Below are 18,460 nucleotides of genomic sequence, written 5' to 3' on the forward strand. Positions count from 1 at the left end.
TTGCCCGTTTCCGTGGATCTCTTTCATTACCATTTTCCCCTTCTTGTCTACAATCTCATTACTGTTCCGTGCGGCAAGGTGGAGCACAAGGCGAGATCCTTCCTTGAAGCTCTGTAACCGGCGCGGTAGATCAATCACAGCCTCCGAGCTGCGTGTCAATTAAAGGTCGCTTTTTAGGCCGATGCGAGCAGCCACGTTCCTATGGGTGGGTTGGGTAAGAGTTGTCACTTTTTTTATGCAGAAATTTGACCTTTTGTTTCCGGCTCGGCTGCGTGGGTTCTGTTATCTGCCTCTTCTCCAGCAACTCCAGTACTCTATTGAGGTCGCAAGGCTGATTCAGGGGGAAGAGTTGAGGTCGAGGTGGGGGATCCGGAGATGCAGTCGGGTGGTTGGGGACGTGGTACATCATCTTCATGCGTTAGCTTTTCGTGACAAGATTATGGTTGATATTGTTCGCATGCTGACGCTGATTTGCTGGATATGATTGAAACATGCTGATTGATCCTTGCTTCAACGCAACCCTATTGGCGAGTCGCTCTTATCATGCCTCAGTTTCGGTGTATCCTCGCCTTCCTTGATAATTGTATGGCATTGTCTGAGTGACAATCACTGTAATAACTTCTACCATGTCGATAACACTTGCCACACTCAGGAACCTGGAGAGTCCGCCGACATGACTTTTGCACATTCTCTATCGGGGCCACTGCGATAGTCATAGCACCATGCGTTATTGAGTTCGCTAGTTTGAAAGGGCTGGGGATGTGATTTGTATCAAACCATGCAAAATTCCCGAACTACCCAGCCTTCCTCCCGCAGTGTCGCAAACTCGTCACCATACTCTGGGAGTTCGTAGTAGCCAATACGTCGGAAGGTGATGCCATTACTTTTGTCTTCAAGCACTAACCCACGAAGCAATTGCGAGTCACGTAATATCTGCAGTAGAGTTACATCGAGTGTGCTGATGCCTTGGAATTCTTGGGTGTCTAGGGTGAGAGATAAACCCTGGTGACTTCGGGGTACGGATAACTCTTCTGTTCCTGGATCGAGCTCCAGTCTTAATGTGGTTGCGGCTCCAGATATCTTCATTGAACCCGAAGTATAATTGGTATATTTCTCGACGTTAGATGCTGGTGTAACCTGGACGTCAAGCAGCATGGCTGTGACATTGGCAGCTTCCCACCACACATTATTGAAGCTGACCTGGCCATCGATAGCAGCCCATGACCATGATGGTGCCCTGTAGGCCTTTGGCCGCGGCAGAGATGTCTGGGAGGCGGCTCGTGACCATACAAGCTGGGATGGAAGTTCGAAGCTGATTAGTCCTGCAAGATACTCGCCCAGTTCTGGTCGACAGAATTTTCTTGCTATCCCAGAGATGGCATTGAGCCTGTCATCTAGAAAGCCCAAACCACGACCCGTGTAAGCCTCAACAATGTTCGCCCACTGGGCGACGACGCGGCTCTTGTCTTCTTGTGCCTCCCCAGTGAACTTCAGCGCGAGAGACATCAGACCCGTGCGATACAAGAACGTGTTCCGTCTGAAGCTCTTCTGGCTCCGCAGGTTTGCCATCCCCCCGTACTTGGATGTGTACAACACAGAGGCAACACCTCCCTCCGTGATCGGCATACCCGTTTGCTGCTGGTTCCAGGGCAGAGGGGTGCCTCCATCACGCCGCCGACCTGACAAACAGCGATATTCCAAGCAGAGAGATCCGAAGGAAAGAAGACGCGGTGCAAGAAGATGTTCCTGCATTGTCCAGCCACGCTTGTGGATGGGTTCGTCGCCCTGGGAATCAACCATGAGCAATACATTGCCTTTCCTGACATGCGAGAACTTGGCGCGGAGCTTGATGGGTTGCTTCTCGAGCTTGCGTTGCTGTAGAAACCCATCTTGGCATGTCGCCGCCGTGCTGGCGGATATCGTGACATGAGAAAGGTTGTAGATATCAGTCATGCGACTGATCTCAATTGCCTTGTCTTCGAGGCTGTCTTGAATGATACAGAGGGCATCGACCCATAAGTACTTGACCTTTAGGCCTCGTGTAACAGCGATGGCGTCCTTGATCGTCTGGGGAAGCCGTTCCATCGGCAAGGCGTTTAGATGCCGGTGTAAGGTGGCTTTGGTAGTTTCTACTGGTTGTGGTCCGCCCCAGCAATAGCTCAGTGCAACGTACTTCGCAAGCTTGAGGCCTGCAGCGCGGGGTTCCAGGAGTCGCGGAACGTCTCCGGAGACATCGATAACGCGCGTGGGGAGCGGAGCATTGCCGGAGAAAGAACACCCCAGATGACTACTACTACATTTTCTGAGATACCTCCGAGCCACTTTGAAAGCCCTCTCTGACCCGACGTCGAGACCTGGAGGCCGGGCCGGAAGGGCGCTGGAAGCGGCGTCACCTCCTGCGGCGTAGACCCGGAATGTTTGAACGTCGGTATCGTCATCGTTATCGCCATCCCAGCCCTGCCGCATGACAGCTGCTCGCAGGTCATCGCGGCGCCCGCGGTATCGACTCACCCGAAATTCAACATTAGTCTCTGGGCCTGCCTTGCTGTTGCCGACATACTGCCGAAGGAGCTCGCACCGATCGGCCCCAGGTCGCCGCTGGAGCTCCCCGAGCTGGCCCAGTACATGCCGCTGGGTCTTCTGGTCCAGATCGACCACGAGCTGGCTGCAGAGGGTGCAGGAGTGGGCGATGCTTGCCGCCGCGCACTCAGATGCAGTCATGACGAACAGGGCATTTGAAACTGAAACGATCCGGTATTTGCACACAAACTGCGCAATACACCTCCACAGGGTTCGTCGGCTCGCCTCGTAAGCAAGCAAAGTCGGACGGACGTGTTCCAGCCGCAATCCTTCTCAGCACGGCGCAGTTGCCCGCTATCCCTGACGTGGGAGGGGGGCCAGCAATCCAATTGACCGACCAATGATTGCAATGAGCATGGTGAAGACTCCGGTCGCGCTGTTACGCCCATTCCGGGGCAACGATTCGGAAATACCTATAACCCTCTCACCAAAATCTAATTTGGGTTTGTCAGTTGAATACTACATGTCTAAAGCGGACTTATTCTTGTTGTTTTCGACCCACTCCGCTTTTCCGATCTTGTCCAAAATCTAGCCGCTGTACCAGCCCGATAAACTATATTGTACGCGGCCGGAGAACACACCTAAGCAAGCATGCGACAAGCACAAATACACACCAAAAGCAGCACAAGTCATGCAGCCACGGAAATAGCGACGAAGCCCACTTAGACGAGATGACCATCTGCAAGCGGCATGCGCAAAGATAAGGACGACAGCAGCAGCAGCAGCAGCAGCAGCAGCAGCAACAATGCTCGATGGTTATCGTCGGCGCTGCGGCAAGTGAATGCCCTGCGGACGGCAGGCAAGGGCATATTAAGCCAAGATGAGAACTAATCCGTGTGCGACGAACGCCCTATTTTGCTTCAGCACCATGCCAATTAGAGAGAGGTCTTGACCTGATCATAATTTCAATCATGGTGAAAATAAAGGCCCCCGAGGAAATTTCTCGACGTCGTCGGGTTTGCCGTTGCAGAAGTAGACCCCCCACGTTGCGGCTATAGGCCTTGGCGTCTCGTGCTTGTTCCAATATTTATTGTAAGAGCCCGTTAGATAGATGTAGTTTCTGCTTACAGTTCGTCCGAGGTCTTTCGACTAGTATGAGTCGGTGTCGCGTCGGTGCTTGACTAGAGGCACGATGAGCGATAAGGATTTCATTGAACGTTCTATTTATTATTTCCATTCTTTTTCTCGCCAGCTTAGCCGCGGCCCCAACGAACATCTACGCCGCAGGCACCATGGCGTTTGAGGAACCTGCCCCAGACTGGGTCCATATCCGCATCTTGACCGACCGCGACCGGCCACAAGACCCGACAGGCACCGTCCTCCCACCCGATCGGCCTCTCACCACCGTGGGCATGCTCGAACTTGGGGGACGCGCTCATGTATTCCGAATCCAAGGTGTTAATAGCCACATCGCGCTGCTGCCATGCGGCGTGGGCCTCGGTCTCCGTGATCACGTTGAGCCCGGCCTTGCTTATGTTGGTGTGCACGTGCCGGCCGTTCTTGGCGCGGTTCTTGTTCGTGGACTATCACAGATTGCGGAGTCCAACTTGAGTTGCTGGACGATTACGCTTAGGCCCTCGGTCCTCACAAAATTTTTGTAATCCGAGGCATCTATTAGTACCTTTGGTGTGTTGCTTTAGTTCTCAATAGAACTCGACGGGAGCGTTACTCCGAGGATAGGGGCAGTCGCCCGCATCCATTCCACGCATCGGACGCACGACTCAAGCCAGTCCAGCTCGGCGAGTGCGTGAGGGAGGGCATGGCCTCCATAGTCGACATGAGTAAGGTAGCTGGTGCGGAGTAACGTCAGATTCTTTCTTTTGCAATCTTGAATGGGAATTAATACTATTAGATAATTTGAGTGTTTCCCAGACGAACTTGCTGCTTGAGACTTGCGCAGGTATTAAGTTCCAATCGAAAACTCGGAGAAATCAGAGAACTCTAGAATGAAGTGTAACGTAAACTTTAGTTACTCACGATGATCCATAGATGCGAGGCATGTTCCCACTGAGCCCACCATGCTGCTGTATAAACAACAGACCCGCGGCGCATCGCTGTAGATCGGGCCAGAGCTCCGAGGGGTATATGCTGCCATCTTTCAGAGTAACGTTGCGGCGATTAATAGTTAAACATCGTCATACCGTCGGTTTCCCTAAAAGTTGTTGTGTTGTTCTGTTGTATAAGGCACGAAAGAGTATTTAAAATTATGTGTTTTTTTGTCCTACGAAGGCCATGTAGAAAGCGCCCATTTTTGAGTTGCTAGATTAGTCTAGAGACCCATCCTCGCTCCTGCCCTACGCTTGGCATTGGACTGGCTCACCCCCTGTTTAGTTTCGCGCGATGTGACATGAGAAATTATGGAGTTATGGAACAACTGCTTTCTACGTTATCTGGACTCGAGGTCGGTATGGGTTGGTATAGAATCATAGGATACGGAATCATGTCATTGCAGTACACCATTTGATTGTTGTATAACAAGTGGATATATATGGGGGAATCGGGTGTGGATCATGCGTGAACGTTTGTACAAATCCGGGATCGGCTCCATGTATCCACTTGATGGAGTATAAGGAAACGAGTGGTCTTCTGGTGACAGGGGCACGGCGGTGAGACTATAAGCTATATACACACTAGCGCTCAGAATCGAGAACATGGCGAACCACATCAACAGCAGCTTGCCTGCAATCTACGATGCAACTCGGCAAAGATCCATCAAAAGACTTCGTCATGCAGTTCTGCAGCCGTAGGATCATTGACCGTCGGAAGAGGCCAATCAGGCATTGGCTCTTCCAGGAAGTTGCATGGGTGCTTGTATTTTGCCGATATCAGTATTTTAGAGAGCATATAACAATTTGAGCCCTGGTGGCTGGATCAAAATCCAAGCCAGGGGCATGGCAATTATAGGCCATAGATAACACGCACTCGGGGTTTGACGATGGATGGGTGGCTGAGATTGATCAAGCTCGGGAGCTCTGAACCAGGGGTGCGACGTGCCAAAACCCAGGCGATATGAGGAGTGTTTGCAACAGCTTGGCTTTGTCAATATCAGGGACACAGAAATTACCGTCCCTACAAGTTCTTGGGCCGAGGAGAGGGAGTAAAAAGGACTAGTCTAGGATACCATAATGGCATGGCGTTGCTCTGCGCACTCGAACCTTATCGTAGGGTGTTGAGCTTCTCAGGGCTATCGCCAACCAATACTGACGAGCTTACCAGCGCTGTCAGGGTAGCACTCGATGATATCCGGAACATTATTTACTATCGTGGCGAGCAGCGCGTAACCTGTGGTAGGTGGCTGAACCAGCCATGTGGCACATGCGCAGAAGCGTTTGGCTCCAGACCTGGCTGTCGCATAACACCCGAAGGTGAAAGAGGAGCCAGGCTGTTTTCCCTGACGACCCCTCGGTGAACGATATGGCGGTTTTTGTTTATCAGGAGGGAGTAAGATCAATGCGAATAGAAATGATACCACTTACACATTATAAACGACATGGACGGATGGATTCCCTCGTCCTTGTGTGCTTGGAAGTATTGGCGGCTGGGCCAGCTGCGGACAAGCGTCAGAGGAGGGCTGACGGAACACGGATTTTCCAGGAACCCGTTCGGGTCGGATCTGTGCATAGACCAGCGTTGGCATTTCGGCTGGGATGACATCACGCTAAAATGCTAAGATGGAATGATGGTGGCTGTGTGTTTCAAATACGAAGATTTCCACTGTTCTCAACGGGCGTTTGGCCAACGACATGCGCCTACCCGCCCGTCTACACCTTCTTTCGACAACACCAGCCCACCCTCAAGATCTGTGACATAACCACCCCCAGGCGAGTCAGGAACCACTCTGCCATTGCCCGGCTCCAGTATGTACTGTAGTACATTCTTACTAGGAGGTAGCTATGTGGGCACTGTATGTGCTACATGCAGTAGCAGCCAAGGTGACACTCCCCCAGAAGTTAAACCGGATACCGGGACCTGCGGGAACCAGAACGGCCCTGTAACATAATCTCGGTCTTTTGATCTTCAATCTTGAATCTAATACGAGGCGAGGAAGTCTCGCCCAGTCTCAAAGTCCATCTTGGTTGTTTCTTGGCTCTTGTTTGCTCTGTCATCGGAAATAAGTGGGTTGCACCGCTTACAATCCCACGTTGATCAGCTCGATAGTCGGGGCTGCCCACACGCATCACCTTGAACAAAGCCACCTGCCCTGCCCCTGCCCCTTCCTTCCATCGTGTCCATCATACTTAATCAAAGCAGAGGAACTGGATTTGCCCTTTATTCGCAGACACACACAATACATCACACCATACGTCGCATCATACACCGTGTCATTTCGTCAATTCAACAAGAACGTCCAAAGTCAAGATGCAGTTCACCTACCTCGCCGTGCCGCTCTTCGCAGCTCTCGCCGCGGCTCAGTCTTCAAACTCCACCAGCCTCCCCGACCTGGTGGCACAACTTCCCACATGCGCCCTGGACTGCTTGGAGAGTGGCGCCAAGAGTGCTAACTGCACCGTCACCGACTTCACCTGCTTGTGCGGCACTGGCAAGCAGCAGTTCATCCAAGGAGCCGGCGTCTGCGTCCTGACCAGCTCGTGCACGAGCGAAGAGAAGAACAGTATGTGCTTCCCCATCAAAGCACTTTGACCACACCAGGACTGTCTGCTAACTGGCCTGACCGCACAGACGTCAGTAACCTTGCCACCGAGATCTGCAATGACGTGAGCGACGGCGCCTCGAGCTCAGAGATCGCTTCGGCATCCGCCGTCGCCACATCCATCCTCGCTTCGGCGACGTCGACGACGGGCTCCAATGCCGCTGCTGCTACTGCCGTGGGATACGGACTGATGGGCGGCGCGGCGGCACTGGCTGCCTTCGCGCTCTAGACAAAAGAAACCATTCGATTCCCGTACAAATCTTGAACACTAGATCGGCTGCATTAAACAATTTGCATTTCGGCGTTATACTGGTTTTCTTGGGACGATATCAAAAGATACAGCATAGACTGTAAATCTAGGCATACGCACAATCCTTATTTTATGGAGAGATCTAGACAGACTCCCCAACCCACTCGGATGGCTGCCTACACATGAGACAATGAATAAACAAGCATATAAAAATTCTTGAAATATACACCTATGAACGACACCTTAGAAGATCAAAGACCATTGAGTTGAGTGCCGTTGACACCGGTTTTCTTGAACATGCACAGCTGGAAATCCGAGATTGGGTGCGCCCCCGTCTTGTGGCCTACTGCTCAAGTGTATGGCATGCCTGTTAATGCTATGTAGCTTACAATGCAGGTTCGCGGGTACGGAGATGACAACCAGAGCGGCGATGCATGTGCTCCTGATATACTTCAGATAGAGGCGTCAGGACCAGCCGGCTTGCATTTCATTATTGTTAATCTTTCAAGTCTGATCTCTATCCCGAGCGAGAGATCTTATGTGCGTGTGGATGTCGTAGGAATCCACGCGAATGTAAACTAAAATGATACCGAGTGGGCTCGACCCACGATAATGCGAAATGTCGAAGAGTTTGGATGGGAGATGAAAGACATTGATTGCTCTAGTGAAGGTGGGTCAAATTTGTTCTAAAGATAGAAACTTTACAATTTAAATGCCTCTTTGAGGCGACTAACGCCGAACTTAACAGCACACGATTAAACGGCCATCATCCACCATATCCCTCGCTCTCAGCTAAAAGAGCATTTCGGCAGCTTACAATGCTACAAGTTTCGTGCAATTATGCTTAGATTCCATGCCGATCTAGTCTCTCTGATCATATTTATTTTCGGAGCATCCCCAGATGCATACACGTTAAATGCACCCTCGGGAGCATAAACACCCAGACGTTGTTTACGCGGAGAATCCAGGCCATTTCTACCTAATGGACTTTGTCCCATGTCGATCAGCCGTATGGAAAGGGGGCTCTCCGGGTCATATTAGAAGCTGTACAAATCACCATACATGACGCAATAAGTGCATGTGCGAACATGATAGGTCAATTTTGCTGTTATAGGAATGGAATGCTCAATCTCACAGCTGCTATCGTTGAGGTCAAAATTCTGGAAGAAAGGTTTATTTAGAGGTATCCCCATTTTAGGTCATTAGTCCGTATTCAATCCAGAGGTACCCTTCTGAGACACGCGAAAACCCTTTGGAATCCTTTCTTTCGTGTACCATTCCGCGCTACGTATTCTTCACTGCATCCTGGATTCTCGTAAACTCCCAGTTGCAGGTCTCGAAACATACTCGCAGCTTGCCAGCCTCCTCGAAACCTAGATGTCTCCCATGCATCTTGATATCAGACTTGAACATGAATACATATGGCGCAGATACATGGCTGTCAAGGTCGTACACTTCGAAACGGATATTTTCTCAGGAAGGCTCGTTTCGCAATATCGGTAAACTCTAGCCAATCTGGTATCCATTTGTCTACTACAAATATGCTGGCTATATGATTCTCGCAGCATAATGCAGAAGTGCTGCGCAGAATCTCTGACGCGCTGTAGATAAATAGGTTTCGGACGACAATGGACCACATTACCGAGGAATGCGAAGGCGCTGGCAGCACCAATGACTAGAACGGTTTGGATAGGGGTTGATAGATGGCAGACGCTTTGGAGGATAGTACTCCGGAGGCTGGCGGACAACAGGATAGCGGTTCAAGACAATTCTGTAATGGTCCCTCTGCTGGTTCGCCGACAGAGACCTTGTCGCTACTTTTACTTCTTTCAAATGACGACAGCTGAAAACTAAAAACTCGTACTTCAACTTCTACTTAGGGGGGTATCAATAAACTCCAATGCAATATCCCACATGCTCGCCTATGCATGTTCTCGTCGTCAAGCGAGAGAATTGGTAGCGTATTGGCTGTCCAGCTCCGGTGTTAAATCGTGGTCGGTGCCATTACAGCAGCCAGGTGAAGCTCAACGCGAGGCCCGCAGAGGCCAGGACCCAGCGTGCCCCGCCGCCTCCTCCGGCCATATGCTTGGAGGTTGTCGCCGCGTTGTTGGGCACAGCACTGCTAGTTGGACTGCTGCGGACGGTGCTTGATGTAATTGTGGTTGACACTCTTGTCGGTGTCGATGTCGGCCTACTGCTGCTGCTGGTCACTGTTGACCCCCTGCTGGTCGAATAGGTGGTGGCAGACGTGCTTCTAGTCGTAGTGCTGCTGATGCCACTACTAGTAGTGGTGAACGTGCTCAATACTTTTGTGTGCACCTGGGCCGCCCCAAGGTTCCCTGACGCAGCTGCTGTGGCTGTCGTAGTTGACGGCTTCGGTACCGTGGTCGTCGTTGACGAGGCAGTGCTTGTCGGAGTTGGCGTCGGAGTTGGCGTAGTTGATGTTGTGCTTGTTGACGAGGTAGTGGTCGGAACAATAATGACCGAGCTCGTCGTCGTTGGTGCCACTACGATCGTAGTACTCGATACCTTCGCAACCTGAACCTCGTCAGGCACAGCATCGGATGAATTCGGCTTCGTGATCAGCCCTTCTGCATAAGCCTGCAAGATGGCTTGGTAGAAAACATGGCCCATCTTCTTGGCTCCTCCATCGTTGGGGTGTACTCCATCACTCGTCAGATCCACCGTCTCTACAAACGCGTCCCCTGCTCCGGTCATCTCTGCCAGTACAATCTTCTCTTTCTTCTCACGGCGGGCGATGATTAGGCCACGGATTTGGTCGTTCAATGTCCCCCGATCCTCTTCTACGTCTTTGTTTGTAGAAAAGATGAGTGTAGACAAGACGATTGTGACGTCGGGTATCCGCTCAAAGAGTTCATCGAGCATGGAATTTAACCGTGCACCAGCGTTTTTGATGTCGATGTGTAGGTGGCAATCATTGTTGCCGGCGTTTATTACTATTACATTGGGTTGGTATACAACGGATTTTAGTGATGCTGTGTGGATTTGGTCAATCGTGTCGCCTGAATGGGCTTCGACGTCCTATACATAGTGTCAGGATATGCAGAGCTCGTGTCGGGTCAATGGCTGTGGCATGTTGCTTACGTTGTCCACCATGGTGCCGTGTTGTTTCGAGCCAACCATATTGACGTTCCAGCCATTACTTGTCAGTTCATCTCGTAGGAATAAACGAAAACTGGACTCCAAATTCAGCTTTGCTCCGGAATTGCGCGGTATAGTTGTGAGGAGGGGGGAGAAACCCTTACCCGTTGCCTTCTGGAGTATTGTAACCCCATACTATGGAAGCTCCTAAAGGCAAGATCCTAGCAACGAAGTTTGGCGCATCTCGTTGCACGACTGTAGTCTCCACGTCTTTGTGGCCATGCACCACTGTTAAAATCGATGACAAGAGCACAATTGTCCGGAGCCCGTATTGCAGAAGAGTGGAACCGGTCATGATGCGGGTTTTCCGTTCATTCGGATTTTAAGAACCACAGTATGAAGAAACCTCGAAATGCAGCGCCAAGCAAAGGTTCATCCTGCAACCACGGCCAGGTCGGCCAGGCGCAGTATTTATGTGTTGCCAACATGGCATGACACGAAATCCTGCCAGCCCTTCCTTCGGTGATTGCTCGCGGCGTAGACGAACTCGGCATCCGCTTACGATGATCACCTGGCAGCTACCGCGCCGCAGGAGAGCATGAAGATATTGAAGAAACAGACCTCCCTACCTGTCGTGTTCCTGGGGCACAGGCCGCGCAGCCTGCAGGACCCTGAAATTGCGATGTAGGATTGGATGCAATGCCTATGCCTAACGTCAAATTAGTGGGACGAACTGCCCAATTAATGCTCGCGACCGAGCTGTAAGGCGTAGGCCGCTAGCCATCCAATGATGTCGTCGAGGGTTTAATTTTAGCGTCTGAGTGCTGATCTTGGCGATCTTCTTAAGGACAGTTTGGCGATGGTCTAGCCCCTTCAATTCAGGTCAACCGCCTGTTACCTTGTCACCCTGTCACCTGTCAGGGACTTTCAGCCCTTTCGCTCGTCGGGGGTTACTCCGCTCGGGAAGAGAATAGACCATTCCGATAAACACGGGGGGTTTCGCAGATTTTCTCCTGAGTTACAGTCTTGGTGTATGTATGTGAATCAATCTGGCTTACGTTGATAAAACCCTCGTGGATGACTGGTCGGGGCTCATTGGCCAGAACGCTCATATGGTGCATACTGCATAGCCTCTTCTAGGGCTATAGCAATGATTGGTCGCTTTGAGCCAACAGCCCACGTGGAGTTCAATTGAACTCGATTGACTTTCAATACTCTTGGCTCACTTGGCATCTTAGTTAAGCAAAAGGCCCAGCCTATTTTCAGTTTGGAGTGTCCGCAGTGACTCCTACCTCGTATCGTGCAAAGCGTTCAGCCTGAATTTACGGTGACTACGTCGAAGGTTAGTTGGGTCTGTTGAAGATAGGGTGGGCCGCGACCACTCGACGAATGTACAGCGTGGGCAAGGGCGGGAGCGGCATTCTCTCTCCATGCTAAATATCGGCTGCCTCCTTGCTGGTCTCAGAACACTCGCACCATTGAACTTACTTACATATTGAACAGCAGGCGAGAAATGCAATTGATATAATCAATTCTCATTGATACAGGTAAGATGTTCTAGTTGAATCTATTATCTGATTATACTAACAATCCCCTCAGTGAACCGAATAGTCTACCATAAAGTCGTATAGCGTCATTTGCAAGTCATAAAACATCCGCATTAGGCCGTTCATCGTGGCGGCGCGTCTTCCACCTCATACCCCTTTTGTTATTCCAGGAGCATCACCTTCTCTTTACGCACAACCGGCCGGCTCTCCTTCTTCCTTGGACCGCCTCTTAGACTGTCAGGTCGATTCGGAGAGCAGCGTTGGCAGCAGCGGCGCCGGGACCCTCATAGTTGACCTGGACGGCGAGGCCAGTGGTGGTAGGCGTGCTCCACCACTGGTAGATGTCGGTTGTGCCGGACTTGACGATGTAGGTCTTGCCGCTGACGTTGAATTGGGCAAGGGGAGTGCCGGAAGTCTGGGCAAAGAGGAAAGGAGAGTCAGTGGTGAGGGCACCGCTTCCGAGGCTGAGGTTGGTCTCATCAGCCTTCACAAGGCGGTTTGCGGTTCTGTGTCGCGAAGAGTTAATTTTCAGGCCGGTCGCATCGACTAAGGGGGATTGGGCCGCTTACGTGTTGAAGGTAAACTCCTGCCCGTACGTAAGGGCCGAAGAGAGGATCTGAGCACCACGAGAGACGGTTGCGATAGTAGCCGGGTAAGAGGTAGATCCGTCCTCTGGGACGATAGTGATGAAGAAAGGTCCAGTGATGGTAGCAAGCGCAGTGCTACTGAGGGTGAGGGCAGCTGCCACGACGTTGGTCAAGGAGAATCGCATCTTGAACGGGTGCCGAGAATTGGGAGGGAGGTGTCGTTTGAGGGAGGTTTGTTGGCTTTGCAGGTCAGTGAGTAATGACTGAGTAAGTGATGCTTCTTCTCCTTTGACCGAGAGCGCGAAGAGGCCTACATATAGGCGTGCAGTGGTATCATCTCGAACGACTTATAACAGGGAGATTAACCGGTGGGGGTCGCGGTCCTCTTTCCCGCATGTGTCGCTAAAGACTTTTCCTGTTCATATCGTGGGTTTGGGAGCCAGGAACTGGGATCGGGCGCACCCGTCAGCAAGCAAGCAAGCTTATGCATGGTGTCCGCTGAACTGCCCTGTTGGGAGACTCGGTTCGGTATGCATATGATTGCGTCCCCGATGCAAGCTAGTCAGAGCCGGTGAAAAATGCAACATAACGAGCGACAGCCAGTATCGCGATTGCTCGAACAACAGGTTATCAGTTTATTTCTGGTCCATCCGAGGTAACCTTGCGGCGGCAATATCTATAGCTTGGCTTTAGAGGGTCCCGGCACCACAACTGACGTCTTGGCGGCCACCGGAGATGGCGATTTGCATTGAGAGATTAGATAATCAATATGCTTAAACTCATTGTTAGTAAATTTCATTAACATTTTAGTGTTTTTTCATCAATCTTTTACAGTGGACCACGGTTCCGCATTGCCGCTAACACTTCGCGAAGGGGATCCCTGATCAACAGGCTCAAGCGCACAGCCTTCATTTAGAGAATGACAGGAAAGCCCAGGGAGAGACGGGGACAAATCCGGCTCACCGACATTGAGATGTGAAGCAGGTCTGGAAGTTGAAGGACGAAGTGTTTGCAGTCTGTGGCGTCCATGATTGCAGCACTTGGCGCACTCTTTGATTCGATGAATGAAAGCCTGGAATTAGAAAAGCCTAGGCCTCGAACTTGAGGTGTTCGGAGGATATACCCTCTTCTCGCAGGTTACGTATGCATATGCACGGTTACTGTCGAGTTTCTAGAGCTAGTGCTCTGGCATTGCACCCGGACAAGGACCCAGACGGGCGGTTCGGATCATGCGGGAAGCTCCAGAAAGAACCCCTGCGAAGATGCTCGGTAAAAGACATGCGCTCCAATTACGATCCCCAACGTAAGGTGAAGATTACCATGCTTCATTTTTACATAAGAGCTGCTGGGGCCCGCGTCCGACAGGATTATAATCCTCGTTCGTGCTTTATCATGATAGAAACGTACGACATTGGCTGGTGCTCTTCATATACCAAGTCTTCTGTCACAGTAATGAGTACGTTGCAGCCCAAACCGTGGAGATGTACAGAGTATTGTCGGGTGAGGTGGGTATTTATGCAATACATCTCGGCTGGTAACTTGTCGACAGCATTCACATTGGTCAATTGGTCCATCACCAGGGTTGGATTGGTACCACCAGCCAACCACGACTCGCATGTTCTCGAACAACGACTTACTATAATGCGATAAGGCGTCCTAGCCTATGGTCCATTGTTGAGATCTGAGGCTTTGTATTGCGTGATTTCTGATCGATGTTGTGCCTTAGATCCCAGACGTCGATCGGCATGAGAGTGAAGTATCGAACAGGCCAAAGAGACATCAACGACAAGATCAGGCACCTCGCTTCGGGCACATGCCAGGAGGAGTTGTTCTTCTTTGAGTGTAGCTGAGACCGCATCACTTGTTGTAGAATCATTTCTGCACAGCCGACGATGCGGTGAAGCGACTACGCCTTCTGGCGTATGCCTTATCTGATCTCGACTTGCTCGTTCTCGGACTTCTATTCGCTCGTTATTACAAGGCTGACTTCTCGATTGGAACTACACCGCTATTTTCATTAGAAATTGGAGACGGTGTCTGAACGACTCGAGATCCAAGAAACGGTACATTATGCCTTAGCGAATATTACAGGACATCTCCGCTTGATTTGTCTCTCATGTAGAAGGATAGATGATGGTTGGCGATTCTTGAGTGACTTGGCTATCATCAATGACAGCCAAGACGCTGTGTTCTGGGTTTGGGAACTGCTCCGCTTGATGGTAGATTGTCTTACTTCAAGTAGTGAAAAACTACGAGCTCGTCATATGATACATCTGCTTGCTTAACTTTACAAGACTCGTTAGTTTGGAACACTAGATCCCATCTACCATGAAGAGCCTATATTCCTTACGATAGCCTCAGTTTCAATAACATCTCACGGACGAGCCAACAGGACAAGTCAATCATGATGCTTGTGGATGCACTTGCATTTCACAACGTTCTGAGCCGCTTTAAGCGTAGTGTGGTAGATGCGATTTAGAGATCTGGCGCTCGACAAGCACCGAAACGCAGATTCCGATGACAAGCTGTGGAAAAGGCTAAGATTGCCGTTTCCAAGCTCATGAAACGGAGTGGGGTGGCCTTTAGGATAAGTACCAGGCTGGAATAGATGACCACATCCGAAAAGCAAAAGGCACCTTCCAGAGTAAGCAGGATAGGCTATGTCATGTTTGCTAGTCTAGGGCTAAACTAGTAATTAACGAGGCACCAGATGATCGAAATGTTCCGAAGTCTGCAGTTCGATCTCTAGTCGCCTAAGATCTTTTTAGCGGTGTGCAAGAGTAGCTGAAAGCGCCTGGGAACTATTCACGTTGTGGTGTAGAGAGGCGGGGTAAACGGGCAGAGTGAAGATCCATGGAACGATGACGGTGTGTGGTAAGGCGGACTTCTGATAACGAAAAGCTCGAGGGGATTGACCACCCAGCAGCACAGCATGGAGATCTGCCAGATTCTTTCCCCAAGCCAGGCTCGGCTTGGCTGGGTGATCCTCTCATAAGGCGGCACCACCATACGCCCTGAGGCAAGCCATGTCTGATATAGGCCTAGCATCCCCAACACAGCACAGATCTGCACATGGCTGCCACGTGGCGGACCCCTGAACGAAATTCATAGTTCGAGGTAACGTCTGAGGAGCGTGATTCGTCTACGGAGTTGCTAGCCAATTTGCGAGGCCTATGCATCCAACTTTGCTTCTCTGCACTAGTCCCTGCTGTTTTGGTTCGACTAATCACGTCCGATGTCAAAATTGCACGGCCCTGCGGCCGGGCTCCTTTATCAGGCGGTACTTGGATATTCAACGGCCCCCCGTGAAACGAAATGCGACGCTGCGATAGCAAATTACTTCTTGTTTGTCTATTTGCTTCCTTGTCGGTGGATACCGTAGCTCCATAGTTTACCCACCGAACTGCAGAATTCCTGTGATGATATAGTTCAGAGGTCCATTCACCACCCCTGCTCCTTGAATAGAATCCCACAGTCAGCCGCACGAGCTTCAACGCCCAGCTATGCCGGAAGACCACATTATTGCTGATCATGGTTCTCACGTTCATATAGCACGTGGTGGAGCAGGGATGTCAAGCATCGACAAGATTCGGTGCTGACGGTATTCAGACGTGGGCAAATAAGGTAACGCCACTGGCTGCTACGGTACTGAGCATGGGGGTGAATCGGCGGTGTACTCTTGCAGCTGTGCTGACGGGTCGGACTAGCAATAATGTTCTAGAATCCAGGTTCATCGGTTCGTCGGCAATCGAGAGAGGTCCTTTAGGCGGGTTAGCATCTGGAACTCCTAGTGAAAGCACCCAACGGTGTGGTCGGGTTATGGCAGGTTCATGTGACCGACGAAAGATGTAAAGCAACTGAGAACACGTATAAGCGTGGTAGAGAATAGAATCGTTAATTCATACAAACATTACAAAGTAAACTACATGATTTGAACCGTAGATATCCCGCCCTTGCCTGTCCATGTGTTATGTCTATCGTACAATCTAGTCATACACACCATAATACTACATTGTTGTTACAGGCTCAGCATGAAAGCCCCTGACTATTGAACTCAACTGCAGTACGTGCTGCATGAAATATTCATATGCCGTGTCGTTTGTCGAATGATGACAAAGCGATATGCAAGCAGATACGGTCCTGCGACAACATCCTTGTATCTTGCTGCAGATATGGTGAGGGGCTAGGTAGTGCTGTCACTAATCTTGGGGAAGACTGAGTCGACTAATTCGATGCAATGTCGGACGCGGATTTTGCGCGGGATCGGACTCGAAGAAGGACCTGTATTCCAAAGGCGCTCAATCAAGTCATTGGTACCAACATGGTCATCGGATCGTTGGAGGTTTCCATCGCAGAGGGTCAATAACTCAATCTTGCTGGACTTAGGTCGGTGACTGTAATTTAGGTCAGTCAGTCTGAGTGACAAGGTAAGAGTAAGATGACTTACGCTTTGCACGTCTCGGTGCACTTGTCGTGACAGACATCAAGCGATCTTGCTTTGCCCATTTTTTCTAGCGGCAGGGATTTTGACTAGGAGACAGATATTTGCGTAGCTTGCTCAAGACAATGATGAGTGGGTGAAGTGAATAGTCGCCGACCGTGCGAGGTCAGACTGCTGAGGAAATCGTGAAGGGGTAGAGACGCCCTAAGTCATGGAGGAGTGATATGGGATGATAAGGTTTTCATCTGTAATCATGAGCGGACCAGCGACGCAGATATATAATTCTACGGAGTGAGTCTCATGGGCGCATTGACCCTTAAAAATGGACGCCATAGTATATACATGACAATAGGTAGCTTGATCAATCACCAAGCGAAGGATCCACGAAAGTCACAGCATGGGCATCAAGGGCGGTGTGTCCAGAGTCGTGATTGTTCATCAGCACGAGCCAGCGGGCGGTCTCGTGTCTGCAATGATACAAGTGCTGTGCCCCAGGAACATGGTCAAAATTAGGATAGAACTGAATGGCGTTTTCATTTCCTTGCGGTTGAATTTGCCGGTCACTAGCTGCGCAGTGGGAGATAACATAACCTTGGAGGAAGTCACTCCACTTCATGTCAGTACCGACGATTGTGGGGTAGCATACTTGAGTGCGGAATCATTGTCCTGTAGATAGACTAGGGCCTTGATTCGAATTGCCAGGGTTTGGGTAATGAAAAATGGTCTGCTCTGCAGACAGAATGCCCAGTCCATGCCGTATCTGCGGCCATGTATCCGCGAAGTATCAGCTTGATTGAATACGTAAAGGGCCACATCCACACTTAAGGTCTAGGGGAGGTATAGACCATTTACCTGAGGGACAGGTACTGGTTCCTGGTTCCCGGAGTACTGGACCCCTGCACTGTGAGGAAAGGAAATGTAAGAAATGCCTGGTTGCCAATGGGGTACGAATCCGAAGAATTGTGGAAAATCTTTTGAAACTCCCTAGCGACCTGCCCCAAACTAGCGACGATGTATCCTGCTATGATCCTGGGGGTGGTTCCGGGGACTGCTGAGTATGTTCCCTGAGCCGTTGACCACAGCCTTACTCACGAGTCATGCTATCCGTCATCATGCTTGCCAGGCTCGGTCCGCTTTTTGTGTATACCGGTAGGGCTAGCAGTGAGAAAGAAATAATTTCCAGCAGCGCACAAAGCGGAATCAACGGCGGTACACAGTGGAGGATACGAGACACATTCGTTGATTGTAGCAACCTGGGATCTGTGAAGGTGCAAGCCACTGGTTTGTGAGCGGCTGGTCTCA

General features: G+C 50.7%; 5 protein-coding genes across 5 annotated transcripts; 1 reads left to right on the forward strand and 4 right to left on the reverse strand.

The window, feature by feature from the left end:
* Positions 1-1,191: 1,191 nt before the first annotated feature.
* Positions 1,192-2,172, reverse strand: BKA67DRAFT_487223 (heterokaryon incompatibility protein-domain-containing protein; the record flags this gene model as incomplete). The annotated part of the gene is made up of 2 exons (XM_046096932.1): positions 1,192-1,476; positions 1,606-2,172. Coding segments are annotated over 2 exons (852 nt in total), but the record flags the coding sequence as incomplete, so codon positions are not given.
* Positions 2,173-3,290: 1,118 nt separating this feature from the next.
* On the reverse strand, positions 3,291-4,785 carry BKA67DRAFT_647182 (uncharacterized protein). The gene is made up of 2 exons (XM_046105945.1): positions 4,558-4,785; positions 3,291-4,103 (listed from the first exon to the last, which is right to left on the reverse strand). Exons 1-2 carry the CDS (start codon positions 4,630-4,632, stop codon positions 3,774-3,776), a joined length of 405 nt encoding a protein of 134 aa, XP_045957518.1. The 5' UTR covers positions 4,633-4,785; the 3' UTR covers positions 3,291-3,773.
* Positions 4,786-6,939: 2,154 nt separating this feature from the next.
* Positions 6,940-7,460, forward strand: BKA67DRAFT_659875 (uncharacterized protein; the record flags this gene model as incomplete). Its single annotated transcript, XM_046107529.1, has 2 exons — positions 6,940-7,192; positions 7,261-7,460. 2 exons carry the CDS (start codon positions 6,940-6,942, stop codon positions 7,458-7,460), a joined length of 453 nt encoding a protein of 150 aa, XP_045957519.1.
* Positions 7,461-9,318: 1,858 nt separating this feature from the next.
* BKA67DRAFT_312322 (SGNH hydrolase-type esterase domain-containing protein) lies at positions 9,319-11,007 on the reverse strand. Its single transcript, XM_046096156.1, has 3 exons — positions 10,748-11,007; positions 10,587-10,677; positions 9,319-10,523 (listed from the first exon to the last, which is right to left on the reverse strand). The coding sequence occupies exons 1-3, from the start codon at positions 10,936-10,938 to the stop codon at positions 9,486-9,488; spliced, it is 1,320 nt and encodes a 439-aa protein (XP_045957520.1). The 5' UTR covers positions 10,939-11,007; the 3' UTR covers positions 9,319-9,485.
* Positions 11,008-12,359: 1,352 nt separating this feature from the next.
* Positions 12,360-12,902, reverse strand: BKA67DRAFT_659877 (uncharacterized protein; the record flags this gene model as incomplete). Its single annotated transcript, XM_046107530.1, has 2 exons — positions 12,360-12,636; positions 12,700-12,902. The coding sequence occupies 2 exons, from the start codon at positions 12,900-12,902 to the stop codon at positions 12,360-12,362; spliced, it is 480 nt and encodes a 159-aa protein (XP_045957521.1).
* Between the last annotated feature and the right edge of the window lie 5,558 nt (positions 12,903-18,460).

Source organism: Truncatella angustata (genome assembly GCF_020726525.1).
Source record: "Truncatella angustata strain MPI-SDFR-AT-0073 chromosome Unknown BKA67scaffold_5, whole genome shotgun sequence".
Taxonomy (NCBI): domain Eukaryota; kingdom Fungi; phylum Ascomycota; class Sordariomycetes; order Amphisphaeriales; family Sporocadaceae; genus Truncatella; species Truncatella angustata.